A 22393-nucleotide genomic window follows, 5' to 3' on the forward strand; every position below is an offset into this window, starting at 1 on the left:
ACTAGCACAGTACAGGCAGAGGTTCTCCATACGGCGTCGTGTCCTCTCTTGAGGTGTCAGGCGAGACCGGTCGACCTGCATAGCCTCCACGGCGGGAGGCACAGGAACAGATTGCAGGGGACCAGAGGAGAGAGGAGCCGAGGAGAAGAAACGCCTCGTGCGAACAGAGTCCATATCTTGGCGGAGTTCCTGACGCCTTTCGGAAAAACGCATGTCAATGCGAGTGGCTAGGTGAATAAGTTCATGTAGATTAGCAGGAATTTCTTGTGCGGCCAGAACATCTTTAATGTTGCTGGATAGGCCTTTTTTGAAGGTCGCGCAGAGGGCCTCATTATTCCAGGACAATTCTGAAGCAAGAGTACGGAATTGTACGGCATACTCGCCAACGGAAGAATTACCCTGGACCAGGTTCAACAGGGCAGTCTCAGCAGAAGAGGCTCGGGCAGGTTCCTCAAAGACACTTCGGATTTCCGAGAAGAAGGAGTGTACAGAGGCAGTGACGGGGTCATTGCGGTCCCAGAGCGGTGTGGCCCATGACAGGGCTTTTCTGGACAGAAGGCTGACTACGAAAGCCACCTTAGACCTTTCAGTGGGAAACAGGTCCGACATCATCTCCAGATGCAGGGAACATTGGGAAAGAAAGCCACGGCAAAACTTAGAGTCCCCATCAAATTTATCCGGCAAGGATAAGCGTATCCCAGGAGCGGCCACTCGCTGCGGAGGAGGTGCAGGAGCTGGCGGAGGAGATGACTGCTGAAGCTGTGGTAGTAACTGTTGTAGCATAACGGTCAGTTGAGACAGCTGTTGGCCTTGTTGCGCTATCTGTTGTGACTGCTGGGTGACCACCGTGGTGAGGTCAGCGACAACTGGCAGAGGAACTTCAGCGGGATCCATGGCCGGATCTACTGTCACGATGCCGGCTGGCAGGTAGTGGATCCTCTGTGCCAGAGAGGGATTGGCGTGGACCGTGCTAGTGGACCGGTTCTAAGCCACTACTGGTTTTCACCAGAGCCCGCCGCAAAGCGGGATGGTCTTGCTGCGGCGGTAGTGACCAGGTCGTATCCACTAGCAACGGCTCACCTCTCTGGCTGCTGAAGATAGGCGCGGTACAAGGGAGTAGGCAAAAGCAAGGTCGGACGTAGCAGAAGGTCGGGGCAGGCAGCAAGGATCGTAGTCAGGGGCAACGGCAGAAGGTCTGGAAACACAGGCAAGGAACACACAAGGAACGCTTTCACTGGCACTAAGGCAACAAGATCCGGCAAGGGAGTGCAGGGGAAGTGAGGTGATATAGGGAAGTGCACAGGTGAACACACTAATTGGAACCACTGCGCCAATCAGCGGCGCAGTGGCCCTTTAAATCGCAGAGACCCGGCGCGCGCGCGCCCTAGGGAGCGGGGCCGCGCGCGCCGGGACAGAACAGACGGAGAGCGAGTCAGGTAGGGGAGCCGGGGTGCGCATCGCGAGCGGGCGCTACCCGCATCGCGAATCGCATCCCGGCTGGCAGCGGAATCGCAGCGCCCCGGGTCAGAGGACGTGACCGGAGCGCTGCCGCGGGGAGAGTGAAGCGAGCGCTCCGGGGAGGAGCGGGGACCCGGAGCGCTCGGCGTAACAATATCATTATGTATTCTCCTCACTATAGAGAAGACGTCACCTGTAGTAACTGATATCATTGTGTTTGCTCCTCGCTATAGAGAAGACGTCACCTGTATTCACTGATATCATTGTGTATTCTCCTAAAAATAGAGGAGACGTCACCTGTAGTCACTGATATCATTGTGTATTCTCCTCAATATAGAGAAGACGTCACTCAGGTCACTGATATCATTGTGTATTCTCCTCACTATAGTGAAGACGTCACCTGTAGTCAATGATATCAGTGTGTATTCTCCTCACTATAGAGAAAACGTCACCTGTAGTCACTGATATCATTGTATATTCTCCTCACTATAGAGAAGACATCACCTGTAGTCACTGATATCATTGTGTATTCTCCTCACTATAGAGAAGACGTCGCCTGTAGTCACTGATATCATTGTGTTTTCTCCTCACTATAGAGACGATGTCACATGTAATCACTGATATCATTGTGTAGTCTCATCACTATATTGAAGACGTCACCTGTAGTCACTGATATCATTGTGTATTCTCACTATAGAGAAGACGTCACCTGTAGTCACTGATATTATTGTGTATTCTCCTTACTATAGAGAAGATGTCACCTGTAATCACTGATATCATTGTTTATTCTTCTCACTATAGAGAAGACGTCACCTGTAATCACTGATATTATTGTGTATTCTCCTCACTATAGAGAAGATGTCACGTGTAATCACTGATATTATTGTGTATTCTCCTCACTAAAGAGAAGATGTTACCTTTAGTCACTGATATCATTGTGTATTTTCACTATAGAGAAGATGTCACCTGTAGTCACTGATATCATTGTGTATTTTCATCACTATAGAGAAGATGCTACCTTTAGTCACTGATATCATTGTGTATTCTCACTATAGAGAAGATGTCACTTGTAGTCACTGAAATCATTGTGTATTCTCACTATAGAGAAGACGTCACCTGTAATCACTGATATCATTGTTTATTCTCCTCACTATCGATATGTCACTTGTAATCACTGATATCATTGTGTATTCTCCTCACTATGGAGAAGACATCACCTGTAGTCACTGATCTCATTGCGTATTCTCCTCACTATAGGGAAGACGTCACCTGTAATCACTGATATTATTGTATATTCTCCTCACTATAGAGAAGATGTCACCTGTAATCACTGATATCATTGTGTATTCTCCTCACTACAGAGAAGACGTCACCTGTAATCACTGATATCATTGTGTGTTCTCCTCACTATAGAGAAGACATCATCTGTAGTCACTGATATCATTGTGTATTCTCCTCACTATAGAGAAGATGCTACCTTTAGTCACTGATATCATTGTGTATTCTCACTATAGAGAAGATGTCACTTGTAGTCACTGAAATCATTGTGTATTCTCACTATAGAGAAGACGTCACCTGTAATCACTGATATCATTGTTTATTCTCCTCACTATCGATATGTCACTTGTAATCACTGATATCATTGTGTATTCTCCTCACTATGGAGAAGACATCACCTGTAGTCACTGATCTCATTGCGTATTCTCCTCACTATAGAGAAGACGTCACCTGTAATCACTGATATTATTGTATATTCTCCTCACTATAGAGAAGATGTCACCTGTAGTCACTGATATTATTGTGTATTCTCACTATAGAGAAGACGTCACCTGTAATCACTGATATCATTGTGTATTCTCCTCACTACAGAGAAGACGTCACCTGTAATCACTGATATCATTGTGTATTCTCCTCACTATAGAGAAGATGTCACTTGTAATCACTGATATCATTGTGTATTCTCCTCGCTATAGAGAAGACCTCATCTGTAGTCACTGATATCATTGTGTATTCTCCTCACTATAGAAAAGACATCACATGTAATCACTGATATCATTGTGTATTCTCCTCACTATAGAGAAGACGTCACCTTTAGCCACTGATATCATTGTTTATTCTCTTTACTATGTCCCATCAGTGCTATAGTCACTTGATAGTTCTGCAGTAATAATGGGTGAAACAACAACTCCCAGCATGCCCTCACCATTGCTAAGGCCTTTTACATGGTAAAAACATCTTTAGCACTCTCCCATTATGTGGCAATTTGTATATTTGAAAATTATACTGGAAAAAAAATTTCCGCAATGTGCTTCACCTCTGGCATCCTTCAAAACAGGCTATAAGATTACTTTTTCTACCTACATTTTCTACTGCACCGGGTGACATCAACCCTAGCAAGGCCACTGCGTTCTAAGGCTTTTATGTGACTGTGCCATCACACAGAAGCAGAGTATGATGGGAGCGGAATGGGAGCTGGTCTGAGCTGTAGTGAAGTCAGTAGCAGCAGAGTAGACTCGAGAGGCCAGAGAAGAGTATGAGTTTCACAAGATAAATGGGGGAACTGTATATATGGGTGCACTGTGTATATATCGAGCACTATATGGGGGCACTGTATATATGGGGGCAGCCAGTAGGGGCACTGTATATATTGGGGAACTGAATATATTGGGTACTATATGGGGGCACTGTATATATGGGGTCACAGGCATTATATAGGGGCACTGTATATATTTAGCACTATATGGGGCACAGGCACTATATGGGGGCACTGTATAGAGGGTGCTGTTGTTGGGAGGGGGGGGAATGTAGCTTTGCTTGTGTAGGCAAAAATCCTTGCACTGGCCCTGGGTATAGCCCTGGGTATAGGTTGGTGGGTAAGAGGGATGGATTGGTAGGTGCGGGGTAGGTAAGGGGGGGAGGACGGTGTATAGGTAGGTACTTTGCTCACTACTTAACAGTGTCAGAAGGACTGAGGATGTACTGTGGTGTAGCAAGTTGGATATTCACAGGCCAGCAGACAGAGACAGTATTGCAGGCTACCAGCAGACATGCGGCGGTCCGTTCCCTTCTGCTATGCGCTCTGCTCCTAGGTAGCCACTGCGATACTCTTAAAGGGCTGCAGTGGCTGCCTTGCGAAATGACTGTTTGTGGCAGCCTTAGTTTTTATTGTGGGCCTCTTAGTAATGCCCTGAATCCTAATGGTGGACTCCTAGTGCTGGCTGCTACAGGAACTGCTGTGCCCCCTTTACAGCGGCCCTTCTAGAGTTAATGGAGTACTGAGAGCTTAAAGCTCTCAGTTACGCCGCTGTCCGGCCGCTGCACACAATTGTGTGGGAGTCTGGGTGGGTGGTCAGCCCGGTCTTCTTCTCCTTCTTTAAATGGGACTGGTGGCCCAGCACGGGCCAGTCACTGCCATAGAGCGGACGACCCACCGGGATTTAGGTAGGCCAGTCTGGCCCTGTTGGCGCATTAAAGGGGTACTCCGCCCCTAGACATCTTATCCCCTATCCAAAGGATAGGGGATAAGATTTCAGATCGCCGGGGTCCCGCTGCTGGGGAGCCCCGGGATCCCTGCTGCGGCACCGCGCTATCATTACAGCACAGAGCGAGTTCGCTCTGCACGTAATGACGAGCAATACAGGGGCTGGAGCATTGTTACGTCACGGCTCCGCCCCTCGTGACATCAGGGCCCGCCCCTTTCAATACAAGTCTATGGGAGGGGGCGTGGTGTTCATCACGCCCCCTGCCATAGACTTGCATTAAGGGGGTGGGCCGTGATGTCACAAGGGGCGGAGCCTTGACGTCACGCTGCTCCGTCCCCTGTATCGTCCGTCATTACGCACAGAGCGAACTCGCTCTGTGCTGTAATGATAGCGGGGTGCCGCAGCGGGGATCCTGGGGCTCCCCAGCAGTGGGACCGCGGCGATCTGACATCTTATCCCCTATCCTTTGGATAGGGGATAAGATGTCTAGGGGCGGAGTACCCCTTTAAGTACTAGGGCACTAGGATGTACAATTACGTCCATTATCGTTAAGGAGTAAAATACATTTGGTGGATGTTGGCAGAGAGAAGGGTGTACAACAACACAAACTGACATATACAGCTCAGCCACTTGAAGCCAAAATACTGTGAACATCTCAGAAATCTACTGATAATGAAGGTTAAATAAAGACTTTTTTTTTCTTACTTGGAAAGAAATAAGCTTGTTATCGAATGTAAGCTGTTATTAATATTAATGGGAAGTAAATGTACTTTTACAAAAAGCAATAGTCTAACTAATTTTAATCATTTTTCTTAGCAGGCAATCTTTCACCAGAATATTCTTTTTCCTTCACACTTAACAGCTTGTACTAGGGAAAAAAAAGAACAGGAAAAATGTAAGAGGAATATAACAAATTTTGGCTCAACACCCCTACACATAGACCCTAATCATACAACTTTGTTTCCTGCTTTACTTATCAAAAGGTCACATCAGCTGCCGGTTTGCACGCATGGATCCTATTGCCTACTGAAACTGCAACATTTAACAGATGATATTTTTCATGAATGCGCTGCGATCAGAGCTTTCAGCAGGCTACAAAATAACAATTTTGCCTATATCCAGGATATGTAAAGTGCATTGTGGTCCATGGCCCTGTGACCCTGCTAATCCATATTTCAGAATTATGTTGCTAATAAATGCGAACATCGTTTAGCTATCTAACAGTTGCGGTTGTTAGTTCCGACATATGTTTCACATATGATAGGCAGGAAAAAGTCAGGGCTGCTTCATATCAGATTTTTAAGATTAAAACTTGAGTGTTCCATATTTTATTTTTTCCCATAGAATGTTAACGCTATTGTCTTACAAATGTGATGATCATTACAGTACAAAAGGCCTTGAGGAAATCCTCTGACCATATATGAAATTGCTGATAATTTTGGTTTGCATCTCATATTAAGACAATCAGATAGAATTACAAGGCTTTTTAACCATGTTCTTTGCCTAGGGCTTTAAGCTTTTGCATTTCCGCTGAACATTTTCTGTTTCAATATTGGCTGCCTGGGAATAAATCACTGTGGTAGTGCTTTACATCCTTTGAATGAAAAAAAAAAAAGAGAGAGAGAAATTAAACCACAACCTTTGTTTGTTCCTAGGTTCTCAGAAAAAACAACCACTGAATGGCTTGAGCTTTTCGAAGGAAGTGGCATTCCATATGGACCAATCAACAGTATTAAGCAAGTATTTTCTGAACCCCAGGTCAGTCTGAGAGCACTTATTTTTACTTTAGCTGAATTATCATATTTCATTTAGAAAGTGTCTTAAGACTGATATATAGTCTGGAAAAAAGAATTGAGGACTTGAGATCAGAAAAATCACAAATCTGTGATCCGCTGGCTTTCTGGGAGAGACTAGTGGAATACTAAAATAAATATACTTAGCTTTCCATTAAGACATTCTCTTGCCCAGCCTCTTCGCCTTAAAGGAGTTTTACCATAAATATAAATTGGTCTAAATCGCATTATGTGAAATAACACATATTTCCTATGTACAAGCATTTCTGAAAATGTACTGTTCAAGAGAAATTAAGTTATAAATTCCCATGTGCCTTCTTAGTTTTGCCCTGATACCCTGGATTATTTGGGCATCCACTGAGATCGTCACACATGCTTAGTTCAGCTCCATTTTGCTCATAAGTCTCTACTCTGTATGCAAGCAAGGACATTGTGGGAGATTTATCAAAACCTGTCCAGAGGAAAAATTGCTGAGTTGCCCATAACAACCAGTTAGATTGCTTCTTTCAGTTTCCAGAGGCCTTTTCAAAAATAAAAGAAGCGATCTGATTGGTTGCTATGGGCAACTCAGCAACTTTTCCTCTGGACAGGTTTTGATAAATCTCCCCCATTCTGTATAGGTGTGTGTGCTCTGTTGTTTAGCAGTAGCAGGGTCATAATTTAAAGTGGAACACAGGAAGTGATCAAATCTGTCTGGAGAAAAATAGTGTTCCTTTCCATATATGTGTCACATATCTGATTTTACCTTCTTTTCTTTGTGGAAAAACCCCAGTTTGTCCCGCTGCTTACCTTGGCCAAGCCACAGGCTTGACTTCTCGTTCCCGCTGCACACTCCGGACACCCTCCTCTGTTCTTTTACATGCAGCAAAAGTTCTGGCACACCCTGTAGAATGTGCGCACATGCACAAGCTGTTTCTTTTAGGATCTGTGCGCCTCCTTGATTTATGTCCTTCTCCAATCCCTGCCAGCCACCAACTGTATAAGAGCACTCCTCCTTTCCTGTGGCACCTGAGCAATAGTGTAGTTTGCCTACATCAAAGGTTTCTGATCTTTTCCTGTTCTGAGTACCTGTGTTTGACCAAAGCCTGTTACCTGCTTCTGTCTGATCCTGCTTGTAACTGATTCTCCAGTGCATGGCCCTGATTGATGACCACACCTCCATCTGCTGATTAAGCCTGCTACACCTGGCAGCATCTTAGCTCCTCGGCTCTTCTGTTCTATCTGCTCCATCTCAGCTATAACACCATGTCTGCACTGCCTTATCAGACACTGTTGCTGCACTTAGACCATCTATAACATCAGCTCGCCCCACCTGCTGCATCCCTGGTGCTTGGCATTGGAGTATTCTAGCCTGCCTGGCCAGCTGCTACTGAACCCGGACAACTCTTGCAGTAGCGACCGGGTGTCTTCCCTTCCCAGCTGAAGTCCAGCTTTCACATCATGGAGCAAGATAAAGGGTAAAAAACAGGAGAACACTTAGACTCTGCTTCCAAGTTTGGCCCAAAGCCAAACTGGTAGGTGGCACAGTGAGTTCACACCCACTGGGGTGTTACAGGAGTTATATGTGTTGGTTCCATAGCAAATTTTCCTGCTTTATTATTAGATATGTGATCCACAAAACTGGTGCTGTTGCATATGATCTGTTCCAATAAGGCAATAACACACAAATTGTCATGTTGAGTTACCCCCATGCCAAAAATGGACACAACTATATAACGTCCCACACCATCCACTGTATGTAACTAACTCCTGTCCCTTTGTCATCCGCAGTGGAATCTGAATGTTATATACAGTGCCACCCCTCCCCCCCCCACACACACTTTGAGATGGCCAGGATCAGGGATAACTTTAATTCCAGCTGTTTAACACTTCTGGAAAATTAGTTTAGTAGAACAAATAGAATAGCAGCAAAATTTCATTCAGAGTCAGCGAGAGGGAAGAAAACAGGGCTTCTACTGTCTTTATTATTTTTTTTTGGGGGGGGGGGGGGCAAAACAAATACAGCCTTCACACTCATATATACAGTTGGCTTACAACCAGCTACCCAAAAAAGTAGACAACAAATTTGTTACACAGGTCACAATGTCTCCTTTTTGGAGCTTCTAATTTTCAGATTCAAACTCTTATCAGTGGTGCAGGTTCCTTACAGCCTTACTTGCAGACTGACTCACCTTAATTTTAAGCCCAATGAAAAGATGTCTTCAACACCTTTGCTGATCTGAGCTAGACCGGGAGTGGAAAAACCGGGAGTGGCCCAGGAAGGGGATAAAAGGCTCCACTACCAAATCTGCCTTTCATCCTATAAAAATTCAGACCCAATACCAGGATACCAAAGTCCATAGCAAACTTAGTCTTATAGGGATTTAACTGGGATGGTATCCACATACAAAAGGTGGCTTGGGGAAATATAGTGATTCCTGATGACCATTCTTGTCACTGTGTCACACACCATACATGCGGAAGTCAACAGCAACCATGTCATCTAACCGGTCTGATAATGGGAAACAGCCACAGATAGGTTGTAATTAGGGCTACAGCTAACGATTATTTTTAAAATCGATTAGCTGGTTGATTATTTGTTTGATTAATCAATTAATCAGATAAAACAGCAAAATTACACAAAGGTTTTTTTTTGGGTGGGTAACTTTAGTAACTATGTACATTAGGCAAATAAAACAAGTTAAAAACATCTTTAAAAAAAGTTAATGAGCAACAGAACAAACAAACAAACTTCAAACAAGGTAGACATCTACAAAGTGTCTGGATGCACTACGATGATGCATAAGCATTATGCAGGTGAAAAGCTTTGAATGTGAGTAAGTTTGACAGAAATAGCATTATAAATCCCATGACAAATCCTTGTGCCTGTTCGTTAGCCATGCAAAAGTCAGTGCCACATTAGTCCATTGTCCATATAGTCAATGCAGTGGCAGCAGAACTACAGGAAGTAAGAGGAGGCTATTCAGAATGTGAAGGATACCATTAGCGCTAATAAGAGCTGCAGATTTGTCTTCACTCCAGACATATGGAGCATCGTAGAAATTTGCTACTAGCAAACATCCTGGACAAGAAGCATGGATGGTCCAGTATCCACTGCACCTGGCCCCACTTTGCAGCTGGTAATAATGGTGCATTGAAGAATCCAAGAATTGAAAGAAATAACTGTCAGTAGCCAGGACTGGTCAGTGGCAGGGACTAGTTGAACAATTTAGAAGAAAGAAAGGCATCTTGAAGGAGAAGCAGATGGAGATGGGTACAATGGAACAGCACTTACTGCATGGAACAGCACTTACTGCATGGAACAGCACTTACTACATGGTTGACAGACTCCTTGCACAAATGTGGCCAGTAACTGCAACCCTGTCAGAAGCATCAGAATCTAAAGCTAGAAAAAATGGAGTGTTCTTAAGGCACCTTCTACTGTGGGGTCCAGTGAGTCTGTATCTTTTGAATATTTGGCCATGAGGTGCTTCCAATCCACTGCAACCTACCAGCTTCACAGCAGATGGAGTTGTGGTGTCCCGGTACCGTATTACATACGTTACATTGTGGTGAGGTCCCCAAAGTCAGAGTCCCTAGGAACAGTGGGGGTCCTCTTCCTTAGTTAACCCCTCATCACCCCTCAGTTAGCTAGAATTTATGTAAATATAAATGTAAGGATGTATATTTAATATTCCTACCTTGTTCGCGTCACAGGACCTGCGGGTCATGTGACCGGGTTACAGAACTCTATGGTTTTGCTAAAGGACCTTTGGTGGTTCTAGTCAGGTGATCACCCACAATCCATTGTAACGGTGAGTGACAGCTGATATGGACCAATCCAAAACAGCCAGCCCCTACCCATATAAGGGAGCTGCGCCATTTTGTCTCTCTCTTGGGTTGCTGACTCTGGACGAGGTAGGACCTCCGCAGCTTTCAAGACAATTTCTAGGCCAAAGCCTTGCGGCCTAGGCCTGCGCTAGAGACGGATAGTTCTTACAAATCCCCGCTATCTCTGGACCTCTGGACCTAATCTAACCCCTAAATCCAGCAGCAGATCTATGCGAGTACAATCCTCCTAATCCTAAGAGAACTTTCCGGTCCTAAGCAACTGTCAGTCACTGCTGTGCTGTCTATATAGACTCTGTTATCTGGACTGTTACTGATACTGCATGTACAGAAAATCTTCAGTAAAGTTCCTGCAAGTTTTAAGTTCAGCACTGCTGTGGACAATCCATTTATTTTCTACTCACCTATCGCTCTTGGGAAGGGTGGCGATAGGCCCAGCATCACTACAGAGTTTTAACCCTCACCCTGGCATCACGAGTGACAAGGGTTAACAGCGCCCTTCATTATACAGAACCGCAACACCCCAATTACCCTACATCCCCCCCACAAGGCTTTCCACACCGTGCTTCACCACAGAGTGATATCCTTCCAGAACAAGTCCATAATCCTGTCATTATTTCCTCTGCGTTGGACCTAAGATTTAAAAATTAAAGTTTGTGACACCTGAGAAAAATTATAAATGTGCAGGCAAAAGTCCAGACAGAGCTATTCACTTTTAGAAATTAGATCATGAAGGTGCAGCAGAAAACCACTTCACTTGCAGTTTCTGGTTCTAGCCAATCCTTAGTTTTTCTGTATTCTAGCACCAAAAAAAGGAAAAATATGAAATCCATCTTTTTTGCACTGCAGCCAAAACAATTTGCATAAACTTGCTATCTACTACCAGCCATAGTATACACACTTTTGGCATTTGGCACAAGATCCATTTAAATCCACTTCCCATTAAACATAGCTTCAGGTGTGATACTGTCTGCAGATCTGTGGTATCTCAGCCTGATATTATATATATAACTTATTGCTGAGCTGGTGTATTACTACAATGCACATACCCCTATATGTACAGCAGTGTGTAACCATGTACTACATACACACTGCTATACACATGGCGGTACTACAGACATTAGGATGCAATGCTCTACACATACCCCATGTGTATAGCAGTGTATATGTACTATATACACACTGCTATACATATGGCGGTACTACAGACATTAGGATGCAATGCTCTGCACATACCACTGTGTATAGCAGTGTGTATGTGGAACATATACAGTACACAGCTATACACATAGGCGTATGTGCAGAGCACTGCATCTTAGTGTCTGTAGTACCGCCATATGTATAGCAGTGTGTATATAGTACATATACACTGCTATACACATGGGGTATGTGCAGAGCATTGCACTCTAGTGTCTGTACTACAGACATTAGGGTGCAATGCTCTGCACATACCCCTATGACAATATGAATGCGGCAGTAACAGTGGCTGCATGAGCCCTGAGCAGGACGCATTATAAAGTAGGATCCTGGCTTAGTACGGGTGAGGTCCTCCAGGGCAGGCTGCAACATCACATAAAATGGAGGCACGACGAGTGAGTCAGTCCATAGGCGGCGGAAGAGGAGAGCACATCAGTGGCAGCTTGTGATTGGTGGGAAACTATCTATGAAACCAGAAAAAAAAACATTATGGCCCAGGCTTACTGAAACTGACGAGTTCTAAGATAGTGTAAACTTAGACAAGAGCAACAATTTCCTACATGCTTGAACATTTTCATTCATTTTTAAAGGGGTTATCCAGGAAAAAAACTTTTTTTATATATATCAACTGGCTCCAGAAAGTTAAACAGATTTGTAAATTACTTCTATTAAAAAATCTTAATCCTTTCAGTACTTATGAGCTTCTGAAGTTAAGGTTGTTCTTTTCTGTCTAAGTGCTCTCTGATTACACGTGTCTCGGGAACCACCCAGTTTAGAAGCAAATCCCAATAGTAAACCTCTTCTGAACTGGGCGGTTCCCGAGACACATGTCATCAAAGAGCACTTAGACAGAAAGGAACAACCTTAACTTCAGAAGCTCATAAGTACTGAAAGGATTAAGATTTTTTAATAGAACTAATTTACAAATCTGTTTAACTTTCTGGAGCCAGTTGATATATAAGAAAAAGGTTTTTCCTGGATGACCCATTTAATATCAAGTATTCCAATTAGGTATAAAAAGCTAGTAGTGACCTTAACCTCTTCAGGACATAGGGCGTATGGATACGCCCTGCATCCCGAGTCCTTAAGGACCGAGGGCGTATCCATACGCCCGTGGGAATTCCGGCCCCCACCGCTAGCCGGTTGGGGACCGGAGCCGGATCCCTGCTGAAATCGTTCAGCAGGCATCCCGGCATATCGCCCAGGGGGGTCATTATGCCCCCCCATGTCGGCGATCGCCGCAGATCGCTGGACAATTCAGTCCAGCGATCTGCGGCGATTCCGGGTCAATCGGGTCTCCAGTGACCCGATGACCCGGAATTACTGGCTGTTCGGGGCCGTCTCTGACGGCCCCGAACAGCCAGAGCCTGCAGGGGTGAGGTGGCACTGGTGCCACCTCACGATCGCCCTGATTCGTCGGCCGGATTACCGGCCGACCAATCAGGGAGCCTGCTGCGGGTGTCACTCCCGCACCCGCTCCGCCCCTCTTCTGGAGGACGTGAGCGGGTGCCGGACGTGCACCCCGGGTGCTGGGGACCCCGATCCCCGGTGTCAATGTTGGGATCGGGGCCCCAGGAGCAGCGGCGGCGGCGGGACTGACCTGCAGCGTCTGGATCGTTGGAGGTGAGTGACAGCCTCCTGCTGTTGCTTAGCAATAGCTCCCAGCATGCAAAAAGGGCATGCTGGGAGCTGTAGTTATGCAACAGCAGGAGGCAGACCACCACAACTCCCAGCATTCCCTTATGGGCATGCTGGGACTTATGGTTTTGCAACAGCTGGAGGCACATTCTTTCTATGGAAAAGTGTACCTTCAGCTGTTGTATAACTACAACTCCCAGCTTGCACAAACAGCTAAAGTGCATGCTGGGAGTTGTAGTGGTGCATCTGCTGGTTGCATAACTACAACTCCCAGCATGCCCGTTGGCTGTCGGTGACTGCTGAGAATTGTAGTTTTGCAACAGCTGAAGGCACACTGGTTGTGAAACTCAGAGTTTTTTTTTACCTAACTCAGTGTTTCACGACCGGTGTGCCTCCAGCTGTTGCAAACTACAACTCTCAGCAGTCACCGTACACCATGCACCGTACATGCTGGGAGTTGTAGTTTTGCAACAGCTGGAGGCACACTGGTTGTGAAACACTGAGTTAGGTCACAAACTCAGTGATACATAACCAGTGTGCCTACAGTTGTTGCAAAACTGCAACTCTCAGCAGTCACCGACAGCCAACGGGCATGCTGGGAGTTGTAGTTATGCAACAGCTGGATGTCCCCCCCAATGTGAACGTACAGGGTACACTCACATGGGCGGAGGATTACAGTAAGTATCTGGCTGCAAATTTGAGCTGCCGCAAACTTTCTGCTGCAGCTCAAATTGCCAGTGAGAAACTACTGTGAACCCCCGCCCGTGTGACTGTACCCTAAAAACACTACACTACACTACCACAAAAAATAAAATAAAAAGTAAAAAACACTACGTATACACATACCCCTACACAGCCCCCCTCCCCTCCCCAATAAAAATTAAAAACGTCTGGTACGCCACTGTTTCCAAAACGGAGCCTCCAGCTGTTGCAAAACAACTCCCAGTATTGTCGGACAGCCGTTGACTGTCCAGGCATGCTGGGAGTTTTGCAACAGCTGGAGGCACCCTGTTTGGGAATCACTGGCGTAGAATACCCCTATGTCCACCCCTATGCAAGTCCCTAATTTAGACCTCAAATGCGCATGGCGCTCTCACTTTGGAGCCCTGTCGTATTTCAAGGCAACAGTTTAGGGTCACATATGGGGTATCGCCGTACTCGGGAGAAATTGTGTTACAAATTTTGGGGGGTATTTTCTGCTTTTACCCTTTTTAAAAATGTAAAATTTTTGGGAAAACAAGCATTTTAGGTAAAAAAAAATTTTTTTTTTTACATATGCAAAAGTCGTGAAACACCTGTGGGGAATAAAGGTTCACTTAACCCCTTGTTACGTTCCCCGAGGGGTCTAGTTTCCAAAATGGTATGCCATGTGGGTTTTTTTTTGCTGTCCTGGCACTATAGGGGCTTCCTAAAGGTAACATGCCCCCCAAAAACCATTTCAGAAAAACGTACTCTCCAAAATCCCCTTGTCGCTCCTTCCCTTCTGAGCCCTCTACTGCGCCCGCCGAACACTTTACATAGACATATGAGGTATGCGACATGCCCCCAGAGCAAAATTTGCTTTCAAAAAGCCAAATGTGACTCCTTCTCTTCCGAGACCTGAAGTGCGCCAGCAGAGCACTTTTCACCCCCATATGGGGTGTTTTCTGAATCGGGAGAAATTGTGCTTCAAATTTTTAGGGGTATTTTCTGCTATTACCCTTTTTAAAAATAAAATTTTTTGGGGAAAACAAGCATTTTAGGTAAAATTTTTTTTTTTTTTTACATCTGCAAAAGTTGTGAAACACCTGTGGGGTATTAAGGTTCACTTTATCCCATGTTACATTTCCCGAGGGGTCTAGTTTCCAAAATGGTATGCCATGTGGGGTTTATTTGCTGTTCTGGCACCATAAGGGCTTCCTAAAGGTAACATGCCCCCCAAAAACCATTTCAGAAAAACGTACTCTCCAAAATCCCCTTGTCGCTCCTTCCCTTCTGAGCCCTCTACTGCGCCCGCCGAACACTTTACATAGACATAGTAGGTATGTGCTTACTCGAGAGAAATTGGGCTTCATATCCAAGTAAAAATTTTGTCCTTTTACCCCTTGTAAAAATTCAAAAATTGGGTCTACAAGAACATGTAAGTGTAAAAAATGAAGATTGTGAATTTTCTCCTTCACTTTGCTGCTATTTGTGTGAAACACCTAAAGGGTTAAAACGCTGACAGAATGTCATTTTGAATACTTTGGGGGGTGTAGTTTTTATAATGGGGTCATTTATGGGGTATTTCTAATATGAAGACCCTTCAAATCCACTTCAAACCTGAACTGGTCCCTGAAAAATACTGAGTTTGAAAATTTTGTGAAAAATCGGAAAATTGCTGCTGACCGTTGAAGCCCTCTGGTGTCTTCCAAAAGTAAAAACACGTCAATTTTATGATGCAAACATAAAGTAGACATATTGTATATGTGAACCAAAAAAAAAATGTATTCGTAATATCCATTTTCCTTACAAGCAGAGAGCTTCAAAGTTAGAAAAATGCTAAATTTTCAAATTTTTCATCAAATTTACGGATTTTTCACCAAGAAAGGATGCAAGTATCGACAAAAATTTACCACTATGTTAAAGTAGAATATGTCACGAAAAAACAATCTCGGAATCAGAATGATAACTAAAAGCATTCCAGAGTTATTAATGTTTAACCCCTTAAGGACCGGAGGTTTTTCCGTTTTTGCATTTTCGTTTTTTGCTCCTTGCCTTTAAAAAATCATAACTCTTTCAAATTTACACCTAAAAATCCATATGATGGCTTATTTTTTGCGCCACCAATTCTACTTTGTAATGACGTCAGTCATTTTGCCCAAAAATCTATGGTGAAGCGGGAAAAAAAATCATTGTGCGACAAAATTTAAAAAAACCCGCTGTTTTGTAACTTTTGGGGGCTTCCGTTTCTACGTAGTACATTTTTCGGTAAAAATGACACCTGATATGTATTCTGTAGGTCCATACGATTAAAATGATACCCTACTTATATAGGTTTGATTTTGTCGGACTTCTGGAAAAAATCATAACTACATGCAGGAAAATTAATACGTTTAAAATTGTCATCTTCTGACCCCTATAACTTTTTTATTTTTCCGTGTATGGGGCGGTATGAGGGCTCATTTTTTGCGCCGTGATCTGAGGTTTTTAACGGTACCATTTTTGCATTGATAGGACTTATTGATCGCTTTTTATTCATTTTTTCATGATATAAAAAGTGACCAAAAATGCACTATTTTGGACTTTGGAATTTTTTTGCGCGCACGCCATTGACCGTGCGGTTTAATTAACGATATATTTTTATAATTCGGACATTTCCGCACGCGGCGATACCATTTATGTTTATTTTTATTTTTATTTACACTGTGTTTTTTCTTTTATGGGAAAAGGGGGGTGATTCAAACTTTTAATAGGGAAGGGGTTAAATGATGTTTATTCACTTTTTTTTTTCACTTTTTTTTTGCAGTGTTATAGGTCCCATAGGGACCTATAACACTGCACACACTGATCTTCTATGTTGATCACTGGTTTCTCATAAGAAACCAGTGATCAACGATTCTGCCGCATGACTGCTCATGCCTGGATCTCAGGCACTGAGCAGTCATTCGGCGATCGGACAGCGAGGAGGCAGGAAGGGGCCCTCCCGCTGTCCTGTCAGCTGTTCGGGATGCCGCGATTTCACCGCGGCTATCCCGAACAGCCCACTGAGCTAGCCGGCATGCTTTCGGTTTCACTTTAGACGCGGCGTTCAACTTTGAACGCCGCGTCTAAAGGGTTAATAGCGCGCGGCACAGCGATCAATGCCGCGCGCTATTAGCCACGGGTCCCGGCCGTTGTTAGAGGCCGGGCCCGAACCGCTATGACGCGGGGCCACGCCGTGGCCCCGCGTTATAGATCGGGAGTGGACACATGACGTTCCAGTACGTCATGTGTCCTTAAGGGGTTAAAGTGACAGTGGTCAGATGTGCAAAAAACGCTCCGGTCCTTAAGGCCAAAATGGGCTCCGTCCTGAAGGGGTTAAAGTTAAAAGAAAAAAGTGGACTGAATACTTGTAGTTGAATTAAAGCTTGGCAAAAGCATTACACAACAATTTTTGAGTTGCTATATGGTCTACATGAATGTTGGCTACCATTGCTTGTCTAAGGTCTGAGTTGCACCTTGATATTTACCTGTTCTGCCTACTGTAGTTTACTATTTATGCAGATTATCTACCTGCTTTGTTTGCTGTTTACTGTGATTCTTGGCTAGATGTAAAGTAGTTATGTTTCACACAATGTTAAAGTATACCTTCGGTTACAGATAACTTCTAATATGTTAATGGACTTACTAAAAGACATCTGTTTTCAATATACAACATTGCAAGTCTAAGCTTCTGTTCTGTAATAATGAGGTTTGGACTGCTGTACTTTACAGCTTCAATTTTGTAAGATATACATACTATCTCCTAGACTTCCATACACCTTGGTAGCCTCTACCTCTGCTAGGAGCTGTACTGCAGAGAATGTACATGTACCCTTTTGAGTAGACCTGCCATGTTTCATAAAGAAACTGCAGTTACGAACAGTTTGCATGTTGTTTCATTTTGGTACATTAAGAGTACATTTTGTGTTGTGACAGGACTGTTCTGCCTGGCTTGTATGCATTTTTGGTACTTATAACCAGTTTAATCATGTTACAATAAAAGTTGGAACTTTTATCCCCCCCCCCCTTTTTTCTGTTTTGTGGGAGCTGGAGAAACTTTTTAATTCTTAGCTCAAACAAGTACATTTAGGAGGACCTCCTAATGTATAACCACAATGATACACTGCAACATATCCTGCTGCTTAGGCATAAGGGACTATCCTTTATGACTTAATAATGGAGCATATGGATAGGGTTTATCCTGATTGGACAACTCCATAAAAAGTCACACAGGATCCTGTGCCTGGATGTTCATTAACGTCCATCTGTGGCGCCCAAGGTTATGACGCGCACTCAGCAGGTGAACGAGCATCAAACCCGGTGGGTCCTGGTTGCTATAGGCAACCAGGACACACGTCTAATGCCAGACATCGCCAATCGGGCTGATGTCCGGCATTAACCCTCTAGATCAAGTTTGATCGCCGCGTCTAAAACAAAAGTAAATGTTGCCGGTTAGCTCAGTGGTGCTGTTCGGGACTGGCGCGGTGAAATCGTGGCATCCCGAACAGCTTGCAGGACAGGAGGAGGATCCCTACCTGCATCCTCACTGTCCGATTGCCAAATGACTGCTCTGTGCCAGAGATCCAGGCAGGAGCAGTCAAGCAGCGATAACACTGATCAATGCCATGCTATTGCATGGCAGTAAACAGTGTAGGAAATCAGTTTGTGCAATGTTATATTCCACTATGGTGGCTATAACATTGCAAAAAATGATTTAACCCCTTCCCTTATAAAAGTTTGAATCACCCCCTTTTCCCACAAAAAAAACTGTGTAAATAAAAATAAACATGTGGTATCGCCGTGTGCGTAAATGTCTGAACTATAAAAATATATAATTAATTAAACCGCACTGTCAATGTCGTACACGTAAAAAATTCCAAATTCCAAAATAGCATATTTTTGGTAACTTTTTATACCATAAATAAATGGTATAAAAAGTGATCAAAAAGTCTGATCAAAACAAAAATGGTACCAATGAAAACTTCAGATAACGGTGCAAAAAATGAGTCTTCATACCGCCCCTATTACGGAAAAATAGAAAAGTTATAGAGGTCAGAAGAGGACATTTTTCAACATATTAATTTTGGTGCATGTAGTTATTTTTTTTTAGTAGTAAAATAAAATCAAACCTTTATAAATTGGGTATCCTTGCAACCGTATGGACCTACAGAATAAACATGAGGTGCAATTTTCTGCGAAAACTGCACTGCGTAGAAACGGAAGCCACTAAAAATGACAAAATTGCTTATTTTTTTCAAGTTTTTTTCTGGTTTTGCCATAGATTTTGTAGTGAAATTGTTAATGGTATTACAAATTTAAATTGTTGCCACGAAGAACAAACCCTCATATGGATTTTTAGGTGGAAAATTGAAAGTGTTATGATTTTTAGAAGGTGAGGAGGAAAAAACAAAAGTGCAAAAATGAAAAATCGCCAAAGAGGGAAAGGGTTAAGGACATGTGCCGTAAAAGGTACGACGCTGCATAGCGCCACTTAGTGCACAGCGCCGTATATTTATGTCAGCAACCGCGGACCCGCCGGTAATGGCAAACATCAGCGATCACACTGAAGTCTGCCATTATCCCCTCAGATGCCGTGATCAATACAGATCAGTGCGGCACTTAAAATGGCTGATCTGATCGCCCGCAGCACTTCCGTGGGGATCAGATCAGCCAAGATGGTGTACGGAGGTCCCCTCACCTGCCTCCGTCCTTCTCCCGGGGTCTTCTGCACTGATCTGCCTTCCAGCAGACCAGAGCAAAAGATAGCCGATAATACTGATCAGTGCTATGCCCTATGCATAGCACTGAACAGTATTATTAATTTAATGATTGCTATGAATAGTCCCCTAAGTGTAAAATTAATGTAAAAAAAGGTAAAAAAAAAAATGTGAAGAGCCCCAATAAAGTTTTAAATCACTCCTTTACCCCATATTAATACACAAAAGCATAAAAAAGATAAATAATAAACATATTTGGTATAATCGCGTGCGTAAATGTCCGAACTATAAAAGTATAATGCTAATGATCCCCTACAGCGAACAGCGTAAACGTAAAAAAATAGTCCAGTTTTTTTGTCACAGTAAAACATTTTTTTTTATAAAAAGCGATCGAAATGTCACATATGCACAAACTTGGTACTAAAACAAACTAAAGATCATGGCGCAAAAAATTAGCCCTCAAACATCCCTGAATACGAAAAAATAAGAAAGTGAGAAGTGGTCAAAATAGGAAGAGATTTTTAAAAAGCAGTACAGTAATAGAAATGTATGTAACCATGGGTATCATTTTAATCGTATTGACCCAGAGAATAAAGAAAACATGTAATTTTTACCATTAAGTGTACAGTGTGAAAACAAAGCCCTCCCAAATTAGCAAAATTATGATTTTCGTTTAAATTTTCTTATTTCACAAACATTTTTTGGGGGGGTTTACCATACATTTTAGGGTAAAATAAGTGATGTCATTACAAAGTGCAACTGGTCACGCAAAAAAACAAGCCTTCATATCTGTCTGTGAATGGAAATATAAAAGAGTTATGAATTTTAGAAGATTAGGAGGGAAAAACGAAAATGTCCTTAAGGGGTTATCTTAATCAATTTTCTTTCCCCAAAAGATATGTTCTACTGTTCTAGATACTGTTGCACTGCTCCCCATGTTAATTTTTTATTAATAAGTACACATGACAGATTTTCTAAAAGCTAGACCAATGAGCTGCATTAATGTGATCGTTTTAGGATTATTATAAATACTCTGTTAAATTGTATGCTAAAACTGAAATTTAGCATACAATTTAAAACACCCCTGCAAGAAACATGTCTCAAGAAAATTTCAGAGCTTGGATGTAACAATCACAGGAGACATATTTGGATACAGATCAAATGAAAATTCAGAGCTAATAACTACCCAACTAACCCCCCTCCTGATAGACTCAGGTTAGGGCACAAAAGAAAAAAGCAAGATATCGCAGCCTGGACATCAAGCGGGGGGCTTGATGTCCTGGCTGCGATATCTTGCTTTTTTCTTTTGAACTGCCCCCCCCCCCCCCCCCCCCCCCCCAATAAGCGAATTTCCAGAAAAGCAGCTCAAGCTAATGCTTTCCCCTCTTTGCTGGAAGAACAACTTAAGCTAAGATACGGCCTATCCACCCAAGGAACCAGCTACTGCCTTCCTCAGATACCCAGTTGTATTTTTAAAGGAGTGACCAGTTTGACTATCTCCGCCTCCGAGAGGAACACAGTAATAAATCGTTTCCACTTTTTGAAGAAGGCCTTAGCATTTCTCTCCGCCATCCTACTGCTATCAATATGATCCAAAAGGAGACAATGTCTCATCTGTCTAAGTACCTCATCAGTCGTAGGCATATCAGCCGTAAGCCAGTGTGCCAAAAGGCACCCCTTCTCCACTAGAACAAATAAGTCACCAAGTAAGGTAACCATCACACCTTCACCAGGAATATGGAAGAGGATCAGAGATGGAGTAACTGGCAAGTCTTGCCTTAGTTTATATCTAAGTAGCCTAAAAGAGGGAGACCCAGAAGGCAGTGGAATGCAGGCAGGTCACAAGACCATGTAGCAAATCGGACCACCTCAGACCACAATTTGGACAGTGTTCAATGCGATCAAGGCGATCATCTGATTTTGAGTGAAGCCATACAGGGCATGATGAATTACCTTGAGCTGGGTCTCCCTCCACACCTCACACACCGCCACCTTCCTCACCTTCATCCACCCTTCCAATATATATATATATATATATATATATATATATATATATATATATATACAGTGACCCCCCTACTTATGATGGCCCCGACATAAGATCATTTCAACATATGATGGCCTCTCAGAGCCCATCGTATGTTGAAGGCAGCATCGACATATGATGCTGCTGTGTGTCGGGGCCATCATACAAACAGCTATCTGACAGCCCTGACAACTTCAGCAACTGACAGATAGTTGTTTAATGTGCCCCGTGTGCCCCGTTCTGCCTCCTGTTACTCACATGCTGTCCTGCTAACTCACGCAGGCTTCCACTGTGAGCTCCGTGTAAGCCCCGCCCCCCCAGTGCAGCCATAGCCAATAGCCTGCAGCATCTTGCTGCAGGCATCCAATGAGCTGCTGGCTGCCCTCCCCTTCCTTACCTATAGAGCTGTAGTCGGCAGGATCGTAATGGAGGACATTCTGTCTCCCCTGAAGGTATTTAAAGAACTGTACAGTACTGTATGCGATGTCACACATCACATACAATACATATACACACAATACACCCCATACATTAATGTTTCCCTATCAGTGT

The 22393-nt window shown here is 43.6% G+C and overlaps 1 protein-coding gene across 5 annotated transcripts in view; it reads left to right on the top strand.

Annotated features, from left to right (window-relative positions):
• SUGCT (succinyl-CoA:glutarate-CoA transferase) overlaps positions 1-22393 on the top strand; it is a 1132767-nt gene that overhangs the window by 580018 nt on the left and 530356 nt on the right. For all 5 annotated transcript variants that reach the window (XR_008844018.1, XM_056520503.1, XM_056520499.1 and 2 more), the window contains one exon: positions 6596-6698. Coding sequence is in view for 4 of the 5 variants with exons in the window: in XM_056520503.1 (XP_056376478.1) it covers positions 6596-6698 (103 nt within the window). In the remaining variant the exon portion in view is untranslated. The remainder of the gene's footprint in view (positions 1-6595; positions 6699-22393) is intronic.

This window comes from Hyla sarda, chromosome 5 (genome assembly GCF_029499605.1).
Source record: "Hyla sarda isolate aHylSar1 chromosome 5, aHylSar1.hap1, whole genome shotgun sequence".
In the NCBI taxonomy this organism is placed as follows: domain Eukaryota; kingdom Metazoa; phylum Chordata; class Amphibia; order Anura; family Hylidae; genus Hyla; species Hyla sarda.